Genomic DNA, 18,371 nt, shown 5'->3' with positions numbered 1-18,371 from the left:
GGAGCGGCCGCAGCAGGAGGGACCCTCCGGGGCCCTTAGAAGAAAAGCTGCCTCCCTCACTCCATCAACGCAGAAACGGAGAAAAGTTTCTCCAACCCGATCCCTGCCGGCAGCAACGGTGAGCTGGACGGGAGGAGCAAGCAGCCCCCAGCCGCAGCAACAGCTGATCGGCGGCGGCACGGAGAGCCACGTGGAAGCGGCTCAGCCTCCGATGATCAGCCAGCCGCCCCGCACCACAGGCAGGGCGGCGGCTAAGCAAGCGCCGGTACCGGCGGCACCGCAGGCAGCGGCACCGACCCCCGGGGAACCGGCGGTGCAGAGCGCGCAGGCACGTAGCCTGCAGGCACAGAAGCACTCCGCACGTGCGGCACCGCCTTCGAGCGTGCCTAGCACGGTGCCGACGGGGCCGGGATCCCCCGCCCATCAGGGGGCGGAGTTACCTCCCTTAGGGAGGGGAAAGGCTGCACACAAGAGGAGGCACTGCAGCCCCTCTCCAGACAGGGCTGTGGAGCTTTTTTCTCACAGCCCTCCGCTCATGTTGCAGACTCCAACCAGAAGGCAGGGGTCCCCCCTAGCCTACCCGGAGCCCCCTTCTCCTTTCCTGCAATCAGCCTCCCCATGGCTGGCACCACCCTCACCCTTCCTGGGATTTGAAACGCTGGACTATTATGCAAAATCGCTCTCTCCAGTGTCTCGACGATCCCCCTCTCCCAGACACAGAGGGTACGTGCAAAGGGAATGGTCAAGGTCACCTTCCCAGGAACAGTGCCTACACTGCCATGGTCATCCCTACCACGTGGGGCATGGACACCATCGGCAATCTACCAGGGAAAGATCCCCACATACTACCTCGTACCCCCGAGGGCAATCGCGATCGGGGACAGAGACTCAAATGTCCCAGGGGGGACTGGCCGTAGACCCACGAGATTTTCCCTTGCATACCTCCAGCGAGAGGGCGCACCATCACCATCAAGAACCGGAAGGGTCCAAAGAAATGTACCCCAGCGGTTCCTCGTTTTCCTCTCCGGATGAGGCCACGGCCTTAGGGGACGTCCATCCTAAGGACGATCTCAAACAGTTTCAGGAGCTGTTTAAGAGGGTAGCTTTCACGCAAGGCATCCAGACAGCACAAGTGCAAGAGAAACATCATAAGCTCCTTAAAAATTTGAGCTCCCCGGCCTCCTCCAGAGTAGCAATACCGCTTGATGAAGCGATCTTGGAGTCCACCACTACCATATGGTAGACCCCTGCAACTATTCCACCTGTTCAAAAGAGAGCGGATAAGAAATACTTCGTGCCGGCGAAGGGCATGGAGTTCTTGTTTAGCCACCCCCAGCCAAACTCCTTGGTGGTGGAGTCCTCGCAACAAAGACTAAAAACATCTCAATTTAAAACAGGGGGAACGGACAGAGATGCCAAGAAGCTAGAGCTGTTCGGCAGAAAGGTCTACTCCTCCTCCACCTTAACGTTGCGCATGGCAAATTACGCAGCGCACTTGGCGAACCATAATTTTGACAACTATGCCAGATTAACTTCCCTCATGGACTCGCTTCCAGAGGACAAAAAGCCGGTCCTCAAGGCCATAGTGCAAGAGGGCTACGCGGCTGCGAGGATGGAAGTTCAGATTGCTTTGGACGTTGCGGACACGGCAGGACGTTCCATAGCAACTGCAGTGGTGATGCGACGGGAGTCCTGGCTCCAGACCTCGGGTATACCGAGAGATCTGCAAGCGAAGATAGTCGACCTTCCCTTCGACTTGCAGAAGCTGTTTGCTGAATCAACTGACTCGGTCCTTCATTCCAGTAAAGATTCAAGAGCCACACTCAGGACCCTGGGGATTTACACCCCTCCATACTCAAAGAAAAGGTACTACCCACAGCAAAGGCGGTACCAGTACCAGCAACAGCGCCCCCAGTATCACAGGGGTTATGAGCAAGGGTGGCATCAGCAGCACCAGCAGTACAGAACCCCCAGGCGACGCTCACAACAGGGCCGTCCATCCTCGGGGCGGGGCCAAAGGCCACAAGTTTGACATACAGATCCAGGGCTGCGCCATCACCACCATTGCACAAGATCATCCGAAACGGCTTTTTCACCATCGCCTCCGACCATTCTACGACCAGTGGCAAAGGATCACCACAGACAAATGGGTGCTGGAGATCATAGCCACGGGGTACGCCATCCCCTTCCAGTTGCTCCCGCCGCCGCGACCCCCGCCCAAGCCCCACCCTCAGGAGGCCTCCCATGTAGCCAGGCTCAGGCAGGAGGTGGCCCACCTCGAGTTCTTAGGGGCGGTGGAGAAGGTGCCGGAGCAACTGCAAGGGAAAGGGTTCTACTCTCGGTATTTCCTGACGGAGAAAAAGACAGGAGGCTGGAGGCCCATCTTAGACCTTCGTGGCCTCAACAGGTATCTACGCAAGCAACGTTTTCGGATGATCACGATTGCCTCCATCCTTACAGCACTGGACGATGGAGACTGGTTCGCAGCCCTCGATCTACAAGACGCGTACTTCCACATAACCATCCATCCGGCTCACCGGCGTTTTCTCCGGTTCATGGTGGGCAACGAACACTTCCAATACAAGGTCCTACCGTTTGGCCTTTCCTCGGCCCCCAGAGTCTTCACCAAGACCTTGGCAGTGGTGTCAGCCTACCTGCACAGACAGGGGGTGTTTATCTTCCCGTATCTGGACGACTGCCTGCTCAAAGGGACCTCGAAAAGGGAGGTCCTCCGCATGATACGCGTCACAGCAAACACGTTCTCCTCACTTGGCCTGGTTATCAATCTGGCAAAATCAAAGATAGACCCCTCACAGGACATAGAGTTCATAGGCGCTCACATAAACTCGGTCTCGGCGAGAGTATACCTACCAGAGGCTCGCTTTCGAGCCATCGTTTCCCTCGTGCAGGTCATCACCTTCAGCCCTACAGTGCCGGTCTTGACGTGCTTGCAGCTGCTGGGCCACATGGCAGCGGCGACGTTTGTGGTACAGAACGCCAGGTTGCACATGCGCAGCATGCAACACTGGCTGGCAAGTGTATACAAGCCGGCAGTACACACCGTTCACAGGGTGGTGTCGCCCTCACCTGGGGTGCGCGAATCCCTGCAATGGTGGGTAAACCCCGGGAACTTGCTAACAGGGGTACCCTTCCATCAGCCGCAAATATCGGTTTTCCTCACTACGGATGCCTCCCTCATAGGGTGGGGAGCGCACATGGGCGAAGAGGTGGCTCAAGGACTGTGGTCACCCACGGAACAGTCTCTACATATCAATGTTCTAGAGCTCAGAGCAGTGTTCAACGCCTGCAAACACTTTCGAGACCGTATACGAGGCAAAGTCGTCGGGATCAGTACGGACAATACCTCCACCATGTTTTACATAAACAGGCAAGGAGGAGCTCGATCCCTTACCTTATGCGCGGAAGCAATCCGCCTATGGAACTGGTGCATCGCCCACGATATAATCCTGAGAGCCTCATACTTGCCGGGCGCGCACAACGTGAAGGCAGACCAGTTGAGCAGGCGTTTTGCGCTCACCCACGAGTGGCAGATCCATCCCGATCTACTACGGCCGATTTTCCACGCATGGGGGTTTCCCCAAATAGATCTGTTTGCCACTCAGCACAACAAACAGTGCCCACGATTCTCCTCCAGAGCAGGGCTGGGCCGGGGATCCCTGGGGGACGCGTTCGCGATCCCGTGGGGGGGCCCCCTGCTTTACGCGTTTCCCCCCGCAGTGCTGATCCACAAGGTTCTGCAAAAAGCCAGGAGAGAAAAGGCTCGGATGATCCTGATAGTCCCAATGTGGGATCGCCAACAATGGTTCCCCCTACTCCTGCGCATGTCGGACCGCCCACCGATGCCTCTTCCGGTGGCGCCGGATCTCCTCACGCAAGCCCAGGGGTCCATAGTGCATCCGCACCCCCAAAGCCTGCGACTGCAAGCGTGGTTAATCCGTGGCTCAGCTCCCTAGAGAGCACATGCACAGTGGAAGTACAGCAAGTCCTAGAAAGTAGCAGGAGGACTTCCACTAGGAAAACCTACAAACAAAAATGGACTCGCTTCATGGCTTGGTGTTCTACCAAGCAGCTGGCCCCCCTTTCGGTGCCTATACCCACAATTCTAGAGTATTTACTGGACCTCAAGAGAGGAGGACTCTCGCTATCCTCGTTAAAGGTCCACCTTGCCGCCATCTCGGCGTTCAGACATGAGGATGGGGGGCACACGGTGTTCGCCCACCCTATGGTTACCAGGTTCCTCAAAGGGTTGGTAAACCTCTACCCCCCTCGGAAACCGATTCCACCCTCGTGGAGCTTGGACCTGGTGCTTACCACACTCATGGGACCACCGTTCGAGCCCTTGGCCACGGTTCCCCTTCGCCTCCTTACAATAAAGACGACCTTTCTTCTTGCAATTACGTCGGCTCGTCGGGTGAGCGAGCTTGCGGCAGTCATGGCAACGCCACCCTGCACTGTCTTTTCCAAGGAGGCGGTAACCATACGGCTGCATCCAGCCTTTGTTCCCAAAGTTTCTTCCGAGTTTCACATCAATGAACCTATTGTTCTACCCTCGTTTTATCCAAAGCCTCATACCTCCAGCGAAGAGGCGCGCCTACACCTCCTGGACGTGAGGAGGGCGCTAGCCTTCTACGTAGACAGGACCAAGTCCTTCCGGAAAACGGATAGACTCCTAGTCTCCCTCGCTCCCAAATGAAAAGGAGAAGGTCTCTCATCGCAGAGAATTTCAAAGCACATTGTATCCTGCATAAAAATGTGCTACGAGCTCAAAAAGACTCCTTTGTCGGCCACTCCCAGGGCTCATTCCACCAGGGCGGTGGCAGCATCAACAGCCTTTTTCAAGGGCGTTGCATTGAAAGACATTTGCAGAGCGGCGACCTGGTCATCCTACGACACCTTCGCCAAACATTACGCCCTTTACAGGGTATTCCAAGAGGATACCCGTCTCTCCGCAGCGGTCCTCTCGGGGACCAGCTGCACTTAATCCGATTACCCACCACCTATCTTGGGTTACTGCTTGGTAGTCACCTATTGTGGAGCACCCACGGGGACACTCGAAGAAGAAAGAGAAGTTACTCACCGTAGTAACGGTGGTTCTTCGAGATGTGTCCCCGTGGGTGCTCCACTTCCCGCCCATCCTCCCCGCTTCGGATCTCTGTTAGTGTTTTGCAGGGGCACCCGAGGCGGTTGGTCGAGGAACTGGCGGGGACCGGATCGCGCACATGGCCAGGAGCGCGCCAGGGAGCGGCGCGCGCCGGTGCATGCGCGGTCCGGCAGAAACTGCTTGGAAGATCCGATCTGCGGCGCCGGCCAAGCCGTCACCTATTGTGGAGCACCCACGGGGACACATCTCGAAGAACCACCGTTACTACGGTGAGTAACTTCTCTTTCTCATTTGTTGATAACCAATAAAATATATTGAATTGCAACTACGTGTAACCTTTATGCTAAATTTAATGCTTCTTTTTGCTAATCAGAGGGCTACACTTTATCAACCCAATTACTTAAACAATTATGTATATAACTTGAACTTCATATTCTTAGCTTCCATTTTTATGAAGATTGAAATGCTAAATTTCTTGTGTGTCAAGGTGTCTTTGGATGGAAATTCAAATGCATTTAAACTGTACAAAAATAGAATTTTATTTTTAATTAACTTCCTTTTTAATGTGCTGGGTACACAAAAGGAAGTGTCAAATTTTATCAAAATGTATCTTATATTTAAAATTAACATTTGTATTGAAAAGGAAGTTTTATCTGTACTTAGTGAATTAACTGGTAGTTTATCATCCTACTTGTTGAGATTTTAGAGCAAATGTAGGTCTTATCCTTTCTGAACTGGTTTTCATTTAAGAGGAAAGCAAGGTTTTCTTCTTTTTCAATTTCCAGTTGGTCTCTTAACTTTGACTGAAGTAGTCATTGAACTAAATTAGTTGAATAAAGAGAAATGGGGGAAAAAATCTCTCTGCACCTTCAGAAGAGGCTACACTTTCAAAAGCATTCAGCACTTGAGAAAATTCCAGTTTGAGATGCTTATTCAGTGGTTCCACCAATTCAGTGGTTTGACGTTCTTTAAAAATGGGGAGCAAGCATGCACTGCTTACTATAATTTGCTGTATTTAATTTAAATGATTATAATAAGTGTAGGCCTATACATAAGTTGTCAATTTCAAATTTAATTTTAAATAGTTTACTTTAAAAAAACCCTGTATTTTAATTAAACAAAATCTGAGTGATTTTAATTGACTTTGGAAGAGTACCAGTTAGGTCAAATCAATTTGCCTGAGCTGAAATTTTACTGGAATATTGGAGCTAATATCATAAGACAGGGGATTTTGTTTCAGATCAAAGGCCCAGCTAGCCCATTATCCTTTGTTCATTCCTTTTGGACACCTGGTATTGGCCACTGTTGGAAGAGCACAGGTAAATCATTCCCAGCCCTGACGTACAGAGGTGAGGGATCCCATCCTATCTAATATCCATTGATGGACCTATCCTAAGTGAATTTATCTTAGTTTTTTTGTGTTTGTTTGTTTGGTTTTTTAAATTAAGGTCTTGGTTATCATGAAATCCTCTGACAGGGTGTTCCCAAGGTTGACACTTTGTCATTGCTCCCTTTAAGAAGTGCTACGATCTGTCTGATGACTGGATCTTGGTGTGTTAGACTAGATTTAAAGTAAAGAATTTAGAATGAATTAAAATTTAGCAGTAGGTTGCTTGATCAAGTCAGCAGAGACATGCACAATTTCCTGTGTATCCTGTGTGGAGATAGTGCTTTTTCATTATTAAGGAGAACATGCATGCTGCCATAAACACATTGTTAATGTTTATCAGAAATGCCTAGTGGGTTATGATTTGCAGATGCAGTTCTCCTATGTGTTCCTATCCATCACTGGGGCAGAGTTTTGATGTCTACCGTGTTGGGTCCATTGTTTTATGAAAGCTTGGTGTACTTTTCCAAGGCAAAGAATAGCAGAAGCCAATATCCTGGTTATATTAATCTCTTCAGAAATAAAAAAAACACAGCCCTCCCCCTACCTCCTTTGGCGCACAGTAGTTGTTGTGCAGGATCCTTGTATGCATTGTAAAGATCCTTCAGGATGACACAAATTATATAAATGTAAACACTTGATTTCACAAAACTATTTTGATTTTATATGTACTGGTACCAACAGGTTATTTTCAGCTAGTATTCTGTCATGAATTTATGGCATTTGTATGTTTTAATTCTAACAGTGTAAGTTACATTTTAGTAAGTTAACTGTAACAGATAACAAATATAATCTTTTACTCTAATGTAAAGCATGAATTTATGGTACAATAATATGTCAACTCACATAATTGCTGGAAGATGTTTTCATCATGTTTTGGCTCTCATACCAACCCAGTGGGAGTTAATTTTCCTTTAGGAAAACTAACTTTAAAAAGAGAAAAACAGATAGTTATGATTGAGTTCTTAAGTAATGCTTTTACTGTTGACTTAAATCAAGATTATTTATATCAATCCCTTTCCCTTCAGTTATTGGATTTGTTAAATACTGTAGATTTATTTTTGTTGTTTTCATAACTTTGTCTTGCACATTTTTATTGTTTAGTTTTCATTGGTTTCAGTTGTCCAACAAAACAATAAGACCTTAAATGTTGTTTGTGTCTGATTGCAGAAGCAAGAGCACTGTTTCTGAAATCTAACTGGCTTAGGGTATGTCTATACTACATGGAAGATTGACCTGGTTAGGTTTGATCTTCTGGGGTTCAATTTTGCGCACCTGGTAGAGATGGCGTGAAATTGAACTGTCTGGGATTGGCAGTTGACCCTTGTATTCCTGGGTTACTTGAGAAGTGAGAGAAGTAGACGGGAAAGTTTTTCCCATCAGCTTCCCTCTGTGGAGATGGCCAGGTAAGTAGAGTGCAGATAAGTTGTTCTAGCTATGCAATTGCTGTAGCTTTCACTGTGTATCTACTGTCAATTTACCTGTGGGGCAATAAGCGAAGTGAGTTTATAAGTGGAACACATATTGATATATAGTTTCAGTATGGTGATATTAGTTAAAATTGTAGATTATTATAAAATGAAATATTAGTCAAATGTTAAGAACCTAAGGATAGTTGGACTGGCTCCAGCCAATGGTCCATCTAGCTCAGTATCCTGTCTTCTGACAGCAGCCAGTGCCAACTTCTGTTCGAACTTCAGAGGCAAGCCAAACTGTTGAGCATATTTTACAAATGTGTTAAATTATATTTGATGTAAAACATGTAAGGATTTCTATTTCAGAAGTGTGGCTTTCATTGTAATTTTCATGTGATAAATAAAATGTTGATACAGTTTGCATATTTAATAGAATTGTTTTCCAGGTTAACGGCTCAAGCTGGTGCCACGTTACCGAGTGGACGTAGCTTATGTGAGTGTGGTTTTTTTTTATGGTTATCTTATATCCATGTTTAATCCTAACTACTTTTATATTGATGATTCTCAAATGTGTATACATGAGCTGTTCTCAAACTTTTCGGCATCACGCCTTTTTTTTAATATTTGAGAAACCCTCATGTTCCCCCCATCATCCAACTCCCCATTTAACAAAAAAATTCAATTTGTAATTTAAAATTCAAAATAAACACAAAAACTTGGTATAAAAATGTATTTAAAACTAAAAATAAGCACAAATAGTTGTTTTTCTTGACTGCAAAATTTAATAAAAGTATTATTTAATATCAGAAATAGCAGAAACAAAACAAAACATTTGCAGTGTTGTTTCCTTGCAGCTTCAAATTGAGGTTGTTTAAAGGTTCAAAATGTCTAGGAGGTATGGAAGTGAAAGTTGAAGTGTTTGGTCCGTAAATGCATGATATAACTCTTCTTTCTTCTGCTGCTTGAGGAAAATTTCCGCTTCACCTTTCAGTTGAAATAATCTCAAAAGCATGTTACCTTTGGAAAGCCATTGTACCTCCATGTGAAACAAAAGAGTTTTATGATCTGTTCCCAAATCTGTGCGAAGAGCTGCAAAAAGTCTCATATTTAAAGTATGGTTCTTCACAAAATTGCCAACTTGGATGGCCAAATTTAACAAGTTACATAGGTCATCTGGAAGGGTTTTAGGCACCAACACTTGTCTGTGTATGATGCAGTGAGTTGTGGTTACAGCTGGATTTTGTTTCTTTTACTACTGCCACAAATCCAGAGCAAGAGCCAAACATTGCAGGAGCACCATCTCTGCTTTCCCCAACCAGTTTTCCCCACGAAAGTCTGTTTTCTTCAAAAAAGTCAGAAATTGTTTTGATAACATTAGAAGCCTTAGGTGTGGTTGTCAGTTCCTTGAAAAAAGTAATTCTTTCACAGTTCCATTGTTAATGAATTGAACATAGACAACCAACTGCCCGCGTTGTGCTACAACGTTAATATCGTTGCACCGAATTGTGAAAGGAGAAGCTGACACTGCCTCCACAACTTGAACTTTAAGATCTTTTGCCAGGTCATTGATGCAATGTTTCTTGGAATTGTTGGAAAGTGACATTTCTAATAGTTTCTTCTGTCTTTCGACACCAAGCACGATATCAGCTGCGTTCAACAAGCAAGGCTTTACAAGAGCTTCTCCTATTATGTGTGTTTTCTTGGCTTTAGCGATGAGCAGTGACAGTTCATAAAATGCTTCTACCGATTTGGATGATGCTTGATGAAAAGCTCCAGTAATGCATTTCAAATTTTGCAGTTGAGCAGCAAAAACTCTTTGGCTTGTTCGTCAAAGTGCTGTGGGTCTTCGTCAAGTGTTGCGCAAGACAATTTGGTCTCAATTGCTGTTGTTGCTGAGAACTTTGTGGCATACCACACATTGAGGATCTTGTTTTTTTCCCATGACAGCGAAGCCATATTTAATGTAGTCTTCATCATACTTCCTTTTCTTAGTCTTGGCAATAATATATTAATAAAAACTGTATAAAAATAATTTTTCTGATTAGAATAAATTTAGTGGATGCAAATTACTTTATCACTAATGTTTATTTACTTCTACTTTTACGTGTGGATGCGTGCAGCCTTATATATACCCCACCACCAGTAACTGCGGAAGACTGGCTACCTGCTCCCACAATAGAAGAACAGTCCCAAATGCTCCCACATGCGTGCTAGAAAGTTCCAAAAAATTCCATTATCTTCTACATCGTTCTTGGTTCTCCTCTCTGACAGAACAGGTACCCTTACACATTGGAAGACAAATATATTTTTTTTCCTCCACATTTTGTGATATGAAATTTGAAAATTAAAAAAAAATTTCCAGCAGTGGTCTCCAATGTTTTTACACCCAAGATCACTTTTTAAATGTCAGGGCAAGACCCCATCCCTTTCTTAAGCCCCTGCCCTCTCTGTTCGCCTCTTCTCCATCGTTTGCTGTCTGCAGCCTTTACTCACTTGCACTGGGTTTAGACAGGAGGTACAGGCTCTGGGGTGGGAATGAGGGATTTGGGTGTGGGAAGGGGTGAAAGGTGCAAGCTCTGGAAGGGGATTCGGGTGCAGGAAGAGATGGAAAAGGGGCTGCTGGCTCAGGGAGGGGGCTCCAGGCTGGAGAGTGCTGGAGTCAGGTGGAGTTTTGCGGTGCTGAGCAAATCACAGGCTTGTGGATGTGAGGTTGCAGGAGTTCAGGTTGGGGTGTATGGCAGGGGTTGGGAGTCTGACGGGCTCAGGACACAGATTTACAGTATGTGGATTGTTCAGTAGTGTTGTGGCAGAAGACTGGGGATGTGAGAGCTCAGGACAGGGGGTTCCGGTGCACGATAGGCTCAGGATTGAGGTGTGCGTGGGAATGCAGGGGTGTTATAATGTTGTGGCCAGATGGGGACTTGGCTCAGACTGGGGGGCTTGTTGGCCAGGCTTCATTTTTAAATAAAATATGTCCAACACAAATGTTTCAGCATCGTCTTTATTTATGGGTTGGGGTGAGGAACCTGTTTTGGGTCAATGGTCACGGACCCACAGAAAAATAAGTCAGAAATCACACAAGTGAGATGTTGAAAAAAAAAATCTCTGGCCCCCCCAACAAATGCGTGGTAGGGCCCCAACTGAGACACCTCCCTCCCCTGACACCGCAGCCCTATAGCAGGGTGGGGTAGGTGGAACTGAGGTTCAAGGCCTCGGGCCAGATTAATTCTTCTGGGGTCCCAGGGTTAGTGGAATTTATGGGCCCCTCCACACTCTGAGAAGGGACCAATAATGAGGGATCCAGTGTGCCAGTATGTGGGGCAGAGCTGCCAGTGAGAGGGATAGGGATGGCAGCAGGTGGAAGGAAGTTGCTGGTGGGCAACAGACCTAGCTTTTTAGGAGACACTCCAGTTGTTTGGGGAACGGAAGCTGTGCATGCACCTACTAAGATGTTGGCTCTGTGGTATGGCTGGGGGACGTCCCCTCCACGCTGCAGGAAGCCAGCGCTACCTCTGTTGCGAGAGGTAATGCCAGCATGGATGCCTTCTTGGGGTGGGTGAGATTGATGGGGGGAGGGTTTGGATTGCTTCATGCCTGCCCCTTTGGGAACCTACAGTATGCATGCATCTGTCTGTCTGTTTAAAAAAAAAAACCCACCACCTTCATTATGTGTTTCTCCCTGTGTTTACAAGAGACTGCTTTATCTAAGTTTCCTTCAAATAATGTATTAAATACTTCCTTCGGACATGAATACAGTTAAGATTCTGTCACAGGTATTTTTAGGAAAAGTCAGGGACAGGTTGCAGGTGATAAACAGAAATTCACAGAAGTCCTTGAATAGAGCCGTGCATGCATACAAAATTTGTATCTGCATTAGATCGGTAAACGTAGGCCATTGATGTAAAGTGGATATCCGTAGATTTGCAGACCTCCAGATATAATATTTGCATATTTATTTGACTAGCAGACACAGGCCATTGGTATAAAGCAGATATCTGCAGATTAGTAGGTTTCTGTCTGCAGCCTGTCCCTGATGTGTGGTAAATATCCCAGAGGAGGAGGAATGGGGACAAATAGAGCATTACTGGAGCTTGCAGCTGCTCCAGTCCCACCACTGCTCCTGCCGGAGGGACTGACTGTTGCTATTCCAGCCCCAGCTATAGCTCTGGTGACAGGGAACCGCTGCTCTGGTTGACCCCAGGCTGGCTGCTGGTCAGCTGCTTCAGGTGTCATTGGTTTGGAACTGGCTGTTTCTTAGGTGGCTCTGGGGCTGACCGCTGGTCAGCTATTCTGACAGGTGGCCCCAAGGCTGACAGCATCTCTAGTCCTGCCCAGAAGAAATCAAGGAAATCTTCAGAAGTCCCTGAATCTGAGGCATGAAGAACATTCTCAAATGTAATTCCATCTTTTCTTCCCAATTTGGAGCTCTCATTTGCTGTCTTCTGGGCATCGTTGTTCATACTTACAGCAGTGAGTGGCAGGCTGCAACATGTAGCTACATGCAGATGTGGAAGGCTCTGACAGTGGGAGGCAGTGGGAAAAGGTTTCAGCAATGGGCAACTGCTAAATATTTTCTTATTGCTTCATCTCTGCCAGAGTCTTAGCAGATGATGGAGTCTTTCGCTGCAATGGGGAAAGGCTCCAACAGCTGGGCAATACTTGAGTATGCAGAGAGCATGTAGGGTGTATATACTCTAAGTGTCGAGGGGTCTCCACTTGCCTAAAAAGTGCCTCACTGTCTCTACTGGTATGTCTGCCTCAGCTAGGTGGGTGTGCAGTGTACTGTGCTGCCACAAGTGTAGACCTGCCATTGGTGTTATCCTTGATCACAAATTTTACTTTTATGTACTAGTTTTGGCCTACTTCTTGCAAGTGATGTCTTTAATTAATCCAGTCCATTTCCGTACCTAGCCATAACTGGCTTGGCACACTATTTTGCTACTTTTTGAGATCTGCTGTGTCTGTAAGTTTTGTCATTTGGAGCAGTGCCCCTGTAAATCTTCACCTTATCAGCTTACCAGTTTATGTCAAATCTTAATTGAAAGTGTATCCAGCATTCATGTCCATATTCCTTAATTTCTGTCTCCTTTACTATTGTTTTAAGTCTGTGAGTATATTCAGTTCCATTTAGCATTTCGGTGAATATTATTAATCACGTTTATTACTGTAGTGCCTAAAGACCAGCTAAAATGGGGCTTTATAACACTAGGCACTGGACAGAGTATATTTTTTATGCAAAAAAGTTGTATCCGTAATATAAAACTTTTGATACTGCTCTTAGAGGAAAGAGTATGAGCTGAAACTGTGGTAAGGGTGGTAAGGGTGGAAGACAGTCATAATGTTTACTTTAAAGTACTGAATATTTGGTGTTCACATACAATCTTACCACAAAATAATATATTAATGTATAAGTAACTAGCCCAAAGTTCATAGATAATAGGGACTTAACATATAGTAGATATCAGGATGCAGATTTGGTGGGGGAACTAACTGCTTGTTAATATGATTTTGGTTTCCTATCCTTGCTGAAGTAATCTAAGTTCTTGTTTGTTTAAAAAAAAGTTGTTTTTTGTATTTTGAAGTTGTAATACACATTTCTCTTAGCTCTCAAAAGCCATTCTCTTCGAGGGGAAAAAAAGGGAGACGGAGACCGTGCTTGCATAAACGGAGATATAGAAGTGAGGAAAAGTTGTCGGTCCAGGAAAAACAGATTTGAAACTTTGAATCAGAGTTTATTGTTCGATCAGCTAGTAAACAGGTAAGTCTGGATACTTTAGTTGTAAGACTATCTTGATGACTTCTTTATAAAAAATAGAAAGTCTTGTATTGCAGTTCAATCCAAATGTCATTTAAATAAGTCAACAGTAGTAGTTTAAATTTGAGTTTTGCTTATATGGTTAAATGTGTAGCCGTTTCTTTACCTCTTGTTGATGATGAGATACTGCATATGGGATTTGTGTTACTTTTCGACTTTGCAATGCAGATAAAGCTGATCAGAGAGAAAGGAATGGACTGTCAATCTAAATACAGGAATGGGAGCCAGGAATTTGTTGCTTTGAAAGTGGTTTCCTCTGTTGCCTTAGGCAAGACACTTTAACCTATGTGTCTCAGTTTTCTCTTCTGTAAAATGGGTATAATATCTGTCTTTGAGAGATACTGAGTTTAAGTGTTTGCAAAATGTTCAGACACAAAAAAATCTGTTATGAAGCATGATCTTTATTACTGATTAAATGTATTCTGCTAAACTAGTTTTGAACAGAAACTGCTCTTTTCAAAGTGCTCAGTAACCCGAGTCTGTTCTGATATGGCTATGGTCTGAAGAAGTGGGTCTGTCCCATGAAAGCTCACCTAATAACTTATTTTGTTAGTCTTTAAAGTGCTACTTGACAGCTTTTTTGTTTTCACTTGATGTGAATTTCTCTTGGTTTACTTTTTCTCTTTGAGGCTCCACTTTTTTTTATGTAAATCTTCTTTCTTTTATGTGTAGTAATAAGAAAGCCATCTATTATATAGATACTGAAGAGGCAAGATCATGGTACTGAAGCCTGCATTTGTATTTATATTGATTCAGAGTGTCCAAAATTATAAACAGTAGTGACTTGAATTTGACTAGCTCCATTGTTATGCATCAGAAATACATAGTATTAATGTAAAAGAAAAAATAAAGTCCTGGGGTGACATTTGGGCCTTGCTAATGTCAGTGGCAAAATCGCCATCAATTTTTCTTATTTTTTTAATTGTGTATTCACAACTCCATTCAATATAAGAGAAATCTTATCAGGCTTATTTTGCAGCTTACATAGAAATAAATATAATATTTACACAGGTGTGCCATTATAAATTGATCCATGGAAGTCCCTTAAGCTGTATTGACAGGACTTGTGACTAATCTGGTCTCCAGCACCACTGTGTCCTGGGCTGCACTGGCCTGGTGCGTCTGGCTGCCAGTGGAGCTAACTGGCAAGGGCTGGTTAAGCAGTAAGCATACTGTTAAGCTTGAGTCTTATGGTATGCTTACCGTTACTTGATTTAAATTACCTACTTCAGCTTTATGGTATCAGTCACGTATTCTCTTTCAGGCTTTTGAATTCTTTGTTCCAATCTTCTGTTGTTTTAATAGGTAGTGTTGGTTTAAGTCTCTTACTGTCTTGTTTAGCTCCAAACTTCTGTTTTTCCTACATTAAATGCATAACCTGTTAGTTGTCCTGTCAGAACTCTGATATTGTTTTGTCCTTTGCTCTCCTCTCTCTTCTCCTTATTTTAATATTGATTTTGAGTTTAATTTTGACTACTGTAGAAGGAATTTCTCCCTTCCTATGTATTTTTTTTTAAAGTTGTGACTGTTAGGATTGGTGGCAGGAAATGGTCGTTTTGCAACAAATTCCCTAAAGTTCCATTAGACTTCTGAATAGTTATCTTTACTTCCCCTGATTTCAGAATTTTATGACTTACGGTTCATGCCTTTAAATCACTGACTGGAAATTACCAGAAGTATATACCACTTTAAAACTATTAAGCAGTTTTAGTACATTTCAATTGAACAAGTATCCACAGTACACAAAATTTCACCACAGTTATTTATAACGTAACTGTAGTGACAAATGAGTAAATGATTGATTGGGCCTGGCTGATGACCTGTCATCTCCTTCTCAAGAACTGATCTGTCTTTCTCAGTCCATAGCACAATCAGTTTAACACTTTAAAGACATTTAAAATAAAAGTCCTTCTCTTAGATATTTTTCAGTCTAGTTATACAGTGATTAGGTTAAGTGATGCAATAGAGTCAAATAACTGAAGAATGGAGTTCTAGATATATGTCATTTTCATTTAACTTATTTGAGTATTTTGAAAAAGTCTCTGTATTTGTTATCCTTATCTCAGAGAAATGCTGCATTTTTATAAAGCTTACAGAACTGAGGCACACCAGTTAGGTAGATGAGAAGCCTCAGTCTTACAGGCTGTCAGTCTGACATGTTTCACAAGTATACTGTTCAGGCTCACCAGATTTATAAATTAACCCCCAAAACAGAGAGAGAGAACACACACTTTCTCTTTGAAGTGGATTCAAATTTGAATCAAAGCTCACAGAATAATTTTTTTTCTCATGAAGACTGTGTACTTTTACCCCTCTTCTTCCAGTTTTTTTTACTGTTGCTGCTATTTTTAGGTTAATTGAAGGATTCAAGCAGTTACAGGTGAGACTTAAATTGTAGTTTATGTGCAGATTTTATTTCATATGTAATTCCTGGAATGATTGCAAACAAATTATAACTTGACAATAGTGCATTATGTAAACTTGTGTGTAGAAGAGCTGCAGAACTTTCATTTTAACTCCAAGATTTTTTATGTTAAATATTATGTATGTTTAGTACTGCTGAAGCCGTGCTGCAAGAAATGGACAATATTAACATCAGGCGGAATAGGCGGTCTGGTGAAGTAGAACGGCTGCGAATGTGGACAGACACAGAATTTGTAAGTACAGAATCTGTCAAATTTTGGATAAAAGTAACATTCAGTGGATGTGTGTATTTTTATAACTCTCCATGTCAGTTGTCTACAGTGTATTAAAATTCCAAAGCGTATTTTCAACTCCTAGCTACAGCTCACTGTTATAAAGAAATCCTGATTTTTGCTAGGTATATTTAATTTTAAATATGATATTAATATGTCATCCTTTTTGGTTAATGGGAGATTGACTGACACATTCTCATATTGTGCTAGTGTTTTTAAATTGGAGGGGAGCCGTGGCTTAGTGATTGGAAAATAGGATGGGGCACCACGATGGCCTAAGTTCTATATAAGGGCTTTGACATGGACACGATCTCTGGCCCTGAGAGAGTCATTCATCCAGCCTCCTAACCTGTAAAATGAGAATACTTAACTTACCTCTCAGGTTATTTGTTGGTAACAAAAAAACATGGAAGTTGAAAAGAACTGTGTAGGTACTACGTAGTACCTACATACTTTGGGCTAACAATGCAGGTTACAAGAAGTAGAATTGCTTAATGAACAGATTCATTTTGGTCTAGGAAAACATGGACATGTATTCTCGAGTGAAGAGGAGGCGGAAATCACTCCGAAGAAATAGCTATGGAATTCAGAACCATCATGAAGTGTCCACTGAAGGGGAAGAAGAAGGTATTGATTGATGATAAGGCTTTATTTGAAACACTAATGAAACATTCTGTTTAGAAGAAAAGACTGCTTAAAATAGTTAGTGTACTGATAAAAACAGGTTATATTGCAAAGTAATAATTTGCTTTTGCTAAATAGAAAGATGAACCAGGCTATTGGAAATAACAATATAGAAATGCCACTCTTTGGCCATGTCTACACTAGCCAAAAACTTCAAAATGGCCATGCAAATGGCCATTTCGAAGTTTACTAATGAAGCACTGAAATACATATTCAGCGCTTCATTAGCATGCAGGCGGCCATGGCACTTTGAAATTGATGCAGCTTGTCCAGATGGGGCTCCTTTTCGATAGGACCCCGCCTACTTCGAAGTCCCCTTATTCCCATCTGCTCATAGGAATAAGGGGACTTCGAAGTAGCCGGAGTCCTTTCGAAAAGGAGCCCCATCTGGGCGAGCCACGCGGCGACGAGCCGCGTCAATTTCGAAGTGTCGCGGCTGGCCGCATGCTAATGAGGTGCTGAATATGTATTTCAGCGCTTCATTAGTAAACTTCGAAATGGCCGTTTGCATGGCCATTTTGAAGTTTTTGGCTTGTGTAGACATAGCCTTTATCAAAGATTAGTGGTGTCCGCAAGTTTTGGTATACTGTTGAAAAGGATCCGAAAGTTACAGGGGATCACAAATTGGATTTAAGTGTTTGTTTAAAAACAAGATTTGTTAAATTGATATTACAATTATGGAACAATTTAAATCAGATTTTCTCTATCTTAGAACTGAAACTGTTGCTCTGGGTAGCGTAAATCACAGCAGGGTGCAAATTCTGCAATGCATGGAGGCAATTTAAATAACATCTGTTTATAACGATTGCTTTAGTACGACATCCTGCTGATGTCTTTAGACCATGTGTTTAGGTTTCTTTCAAAGAGTTTTCAATAGGCATTAGACTGCAAATTTTAACATTGTAGCTGTTTTAATATTTTACCAACTACTAGATTTGTTTTGGTTATCATAGGAATTTTGTGAGAATGAATGAAAGAGAAACAGTATTCTAGATTTTGGAAATCCTAGAATAGTAAGGTCCGAAGAGATCTGGGAGAGGTCATGAAGACCAGCCTCTGTGCCAAAGCAAGATCAAGTAAACCCAGATCAAACCTGAAAAGCGTTTGTCTAGTGGGTTCTTTAAAACCTCCAGTGCTGGGGAATTCACAATCTCTCTTGAAAGCTTATTCCAGAGTGTAACTATCCTCATGGTTAGAAAGATTTTTCCTAATATCTACTCCAAATACCCATGGCTGCCCATTAAGCCTCTTA

General features: G+C 43.8%; 1 protein-coding gene across 3 annotated transcripts in view; it reads left to right on the top strand.

Annotated features, from left to right (window-relative positions):
• Positions 1–18,371, top strand: part of ATAD2B (ATPase family AAA domain containing 2B) — a 168,215-nt gene that overhangs the window by 26,343 nt on the left and 123,501 nt on the right. For 2 of the 3 annotated variants that reach the window (XM_074991334.1, XM_074991333.1), the window contains exons 3-6: positions 8,371–8,417; positions 13,529–13,682; positions 16,294–16,396; positions 16,954–17,062. In XM_074991334.1, the coding sequence (XP_074847435.1) occupies positions 8,371–8,417; positions 13,529–13,682; positions 16,294–16,396; positions 16,954–17,062 (413 nt within the window). Of the gene's footprint in view, positions 1–8,370; positions 8,418–10,056; positions 10,201–13,528; positions 13,683–16,293; positions 16,397–16,953; positions 17,063–18,371 lie in introns of those variants that run through there. The other variant, XM_074991335.1, reaches the window with a different exon arrangement.

The sequence above is a fragment of the Carettochelys insculpta genome, chromosome 3 (genome assembly GCF_033958435.1).
Source record: "Carettochelys insculpta isolate YL-2023 chromosome 3, ASM3395843v1, whole genome shotgun sequence".
NCBI classification, from domain to species: domain Eukaryota; kingdom Metazoa; phylum Chordata; order Testudines; family Carettochelyidae; genus Carettochelys; species Carettochelys insculpta.
Note: the sequence above shows the minus strand (reverse complement) of the source record. Positions and strands in the feature narration are given on the sequence as shown.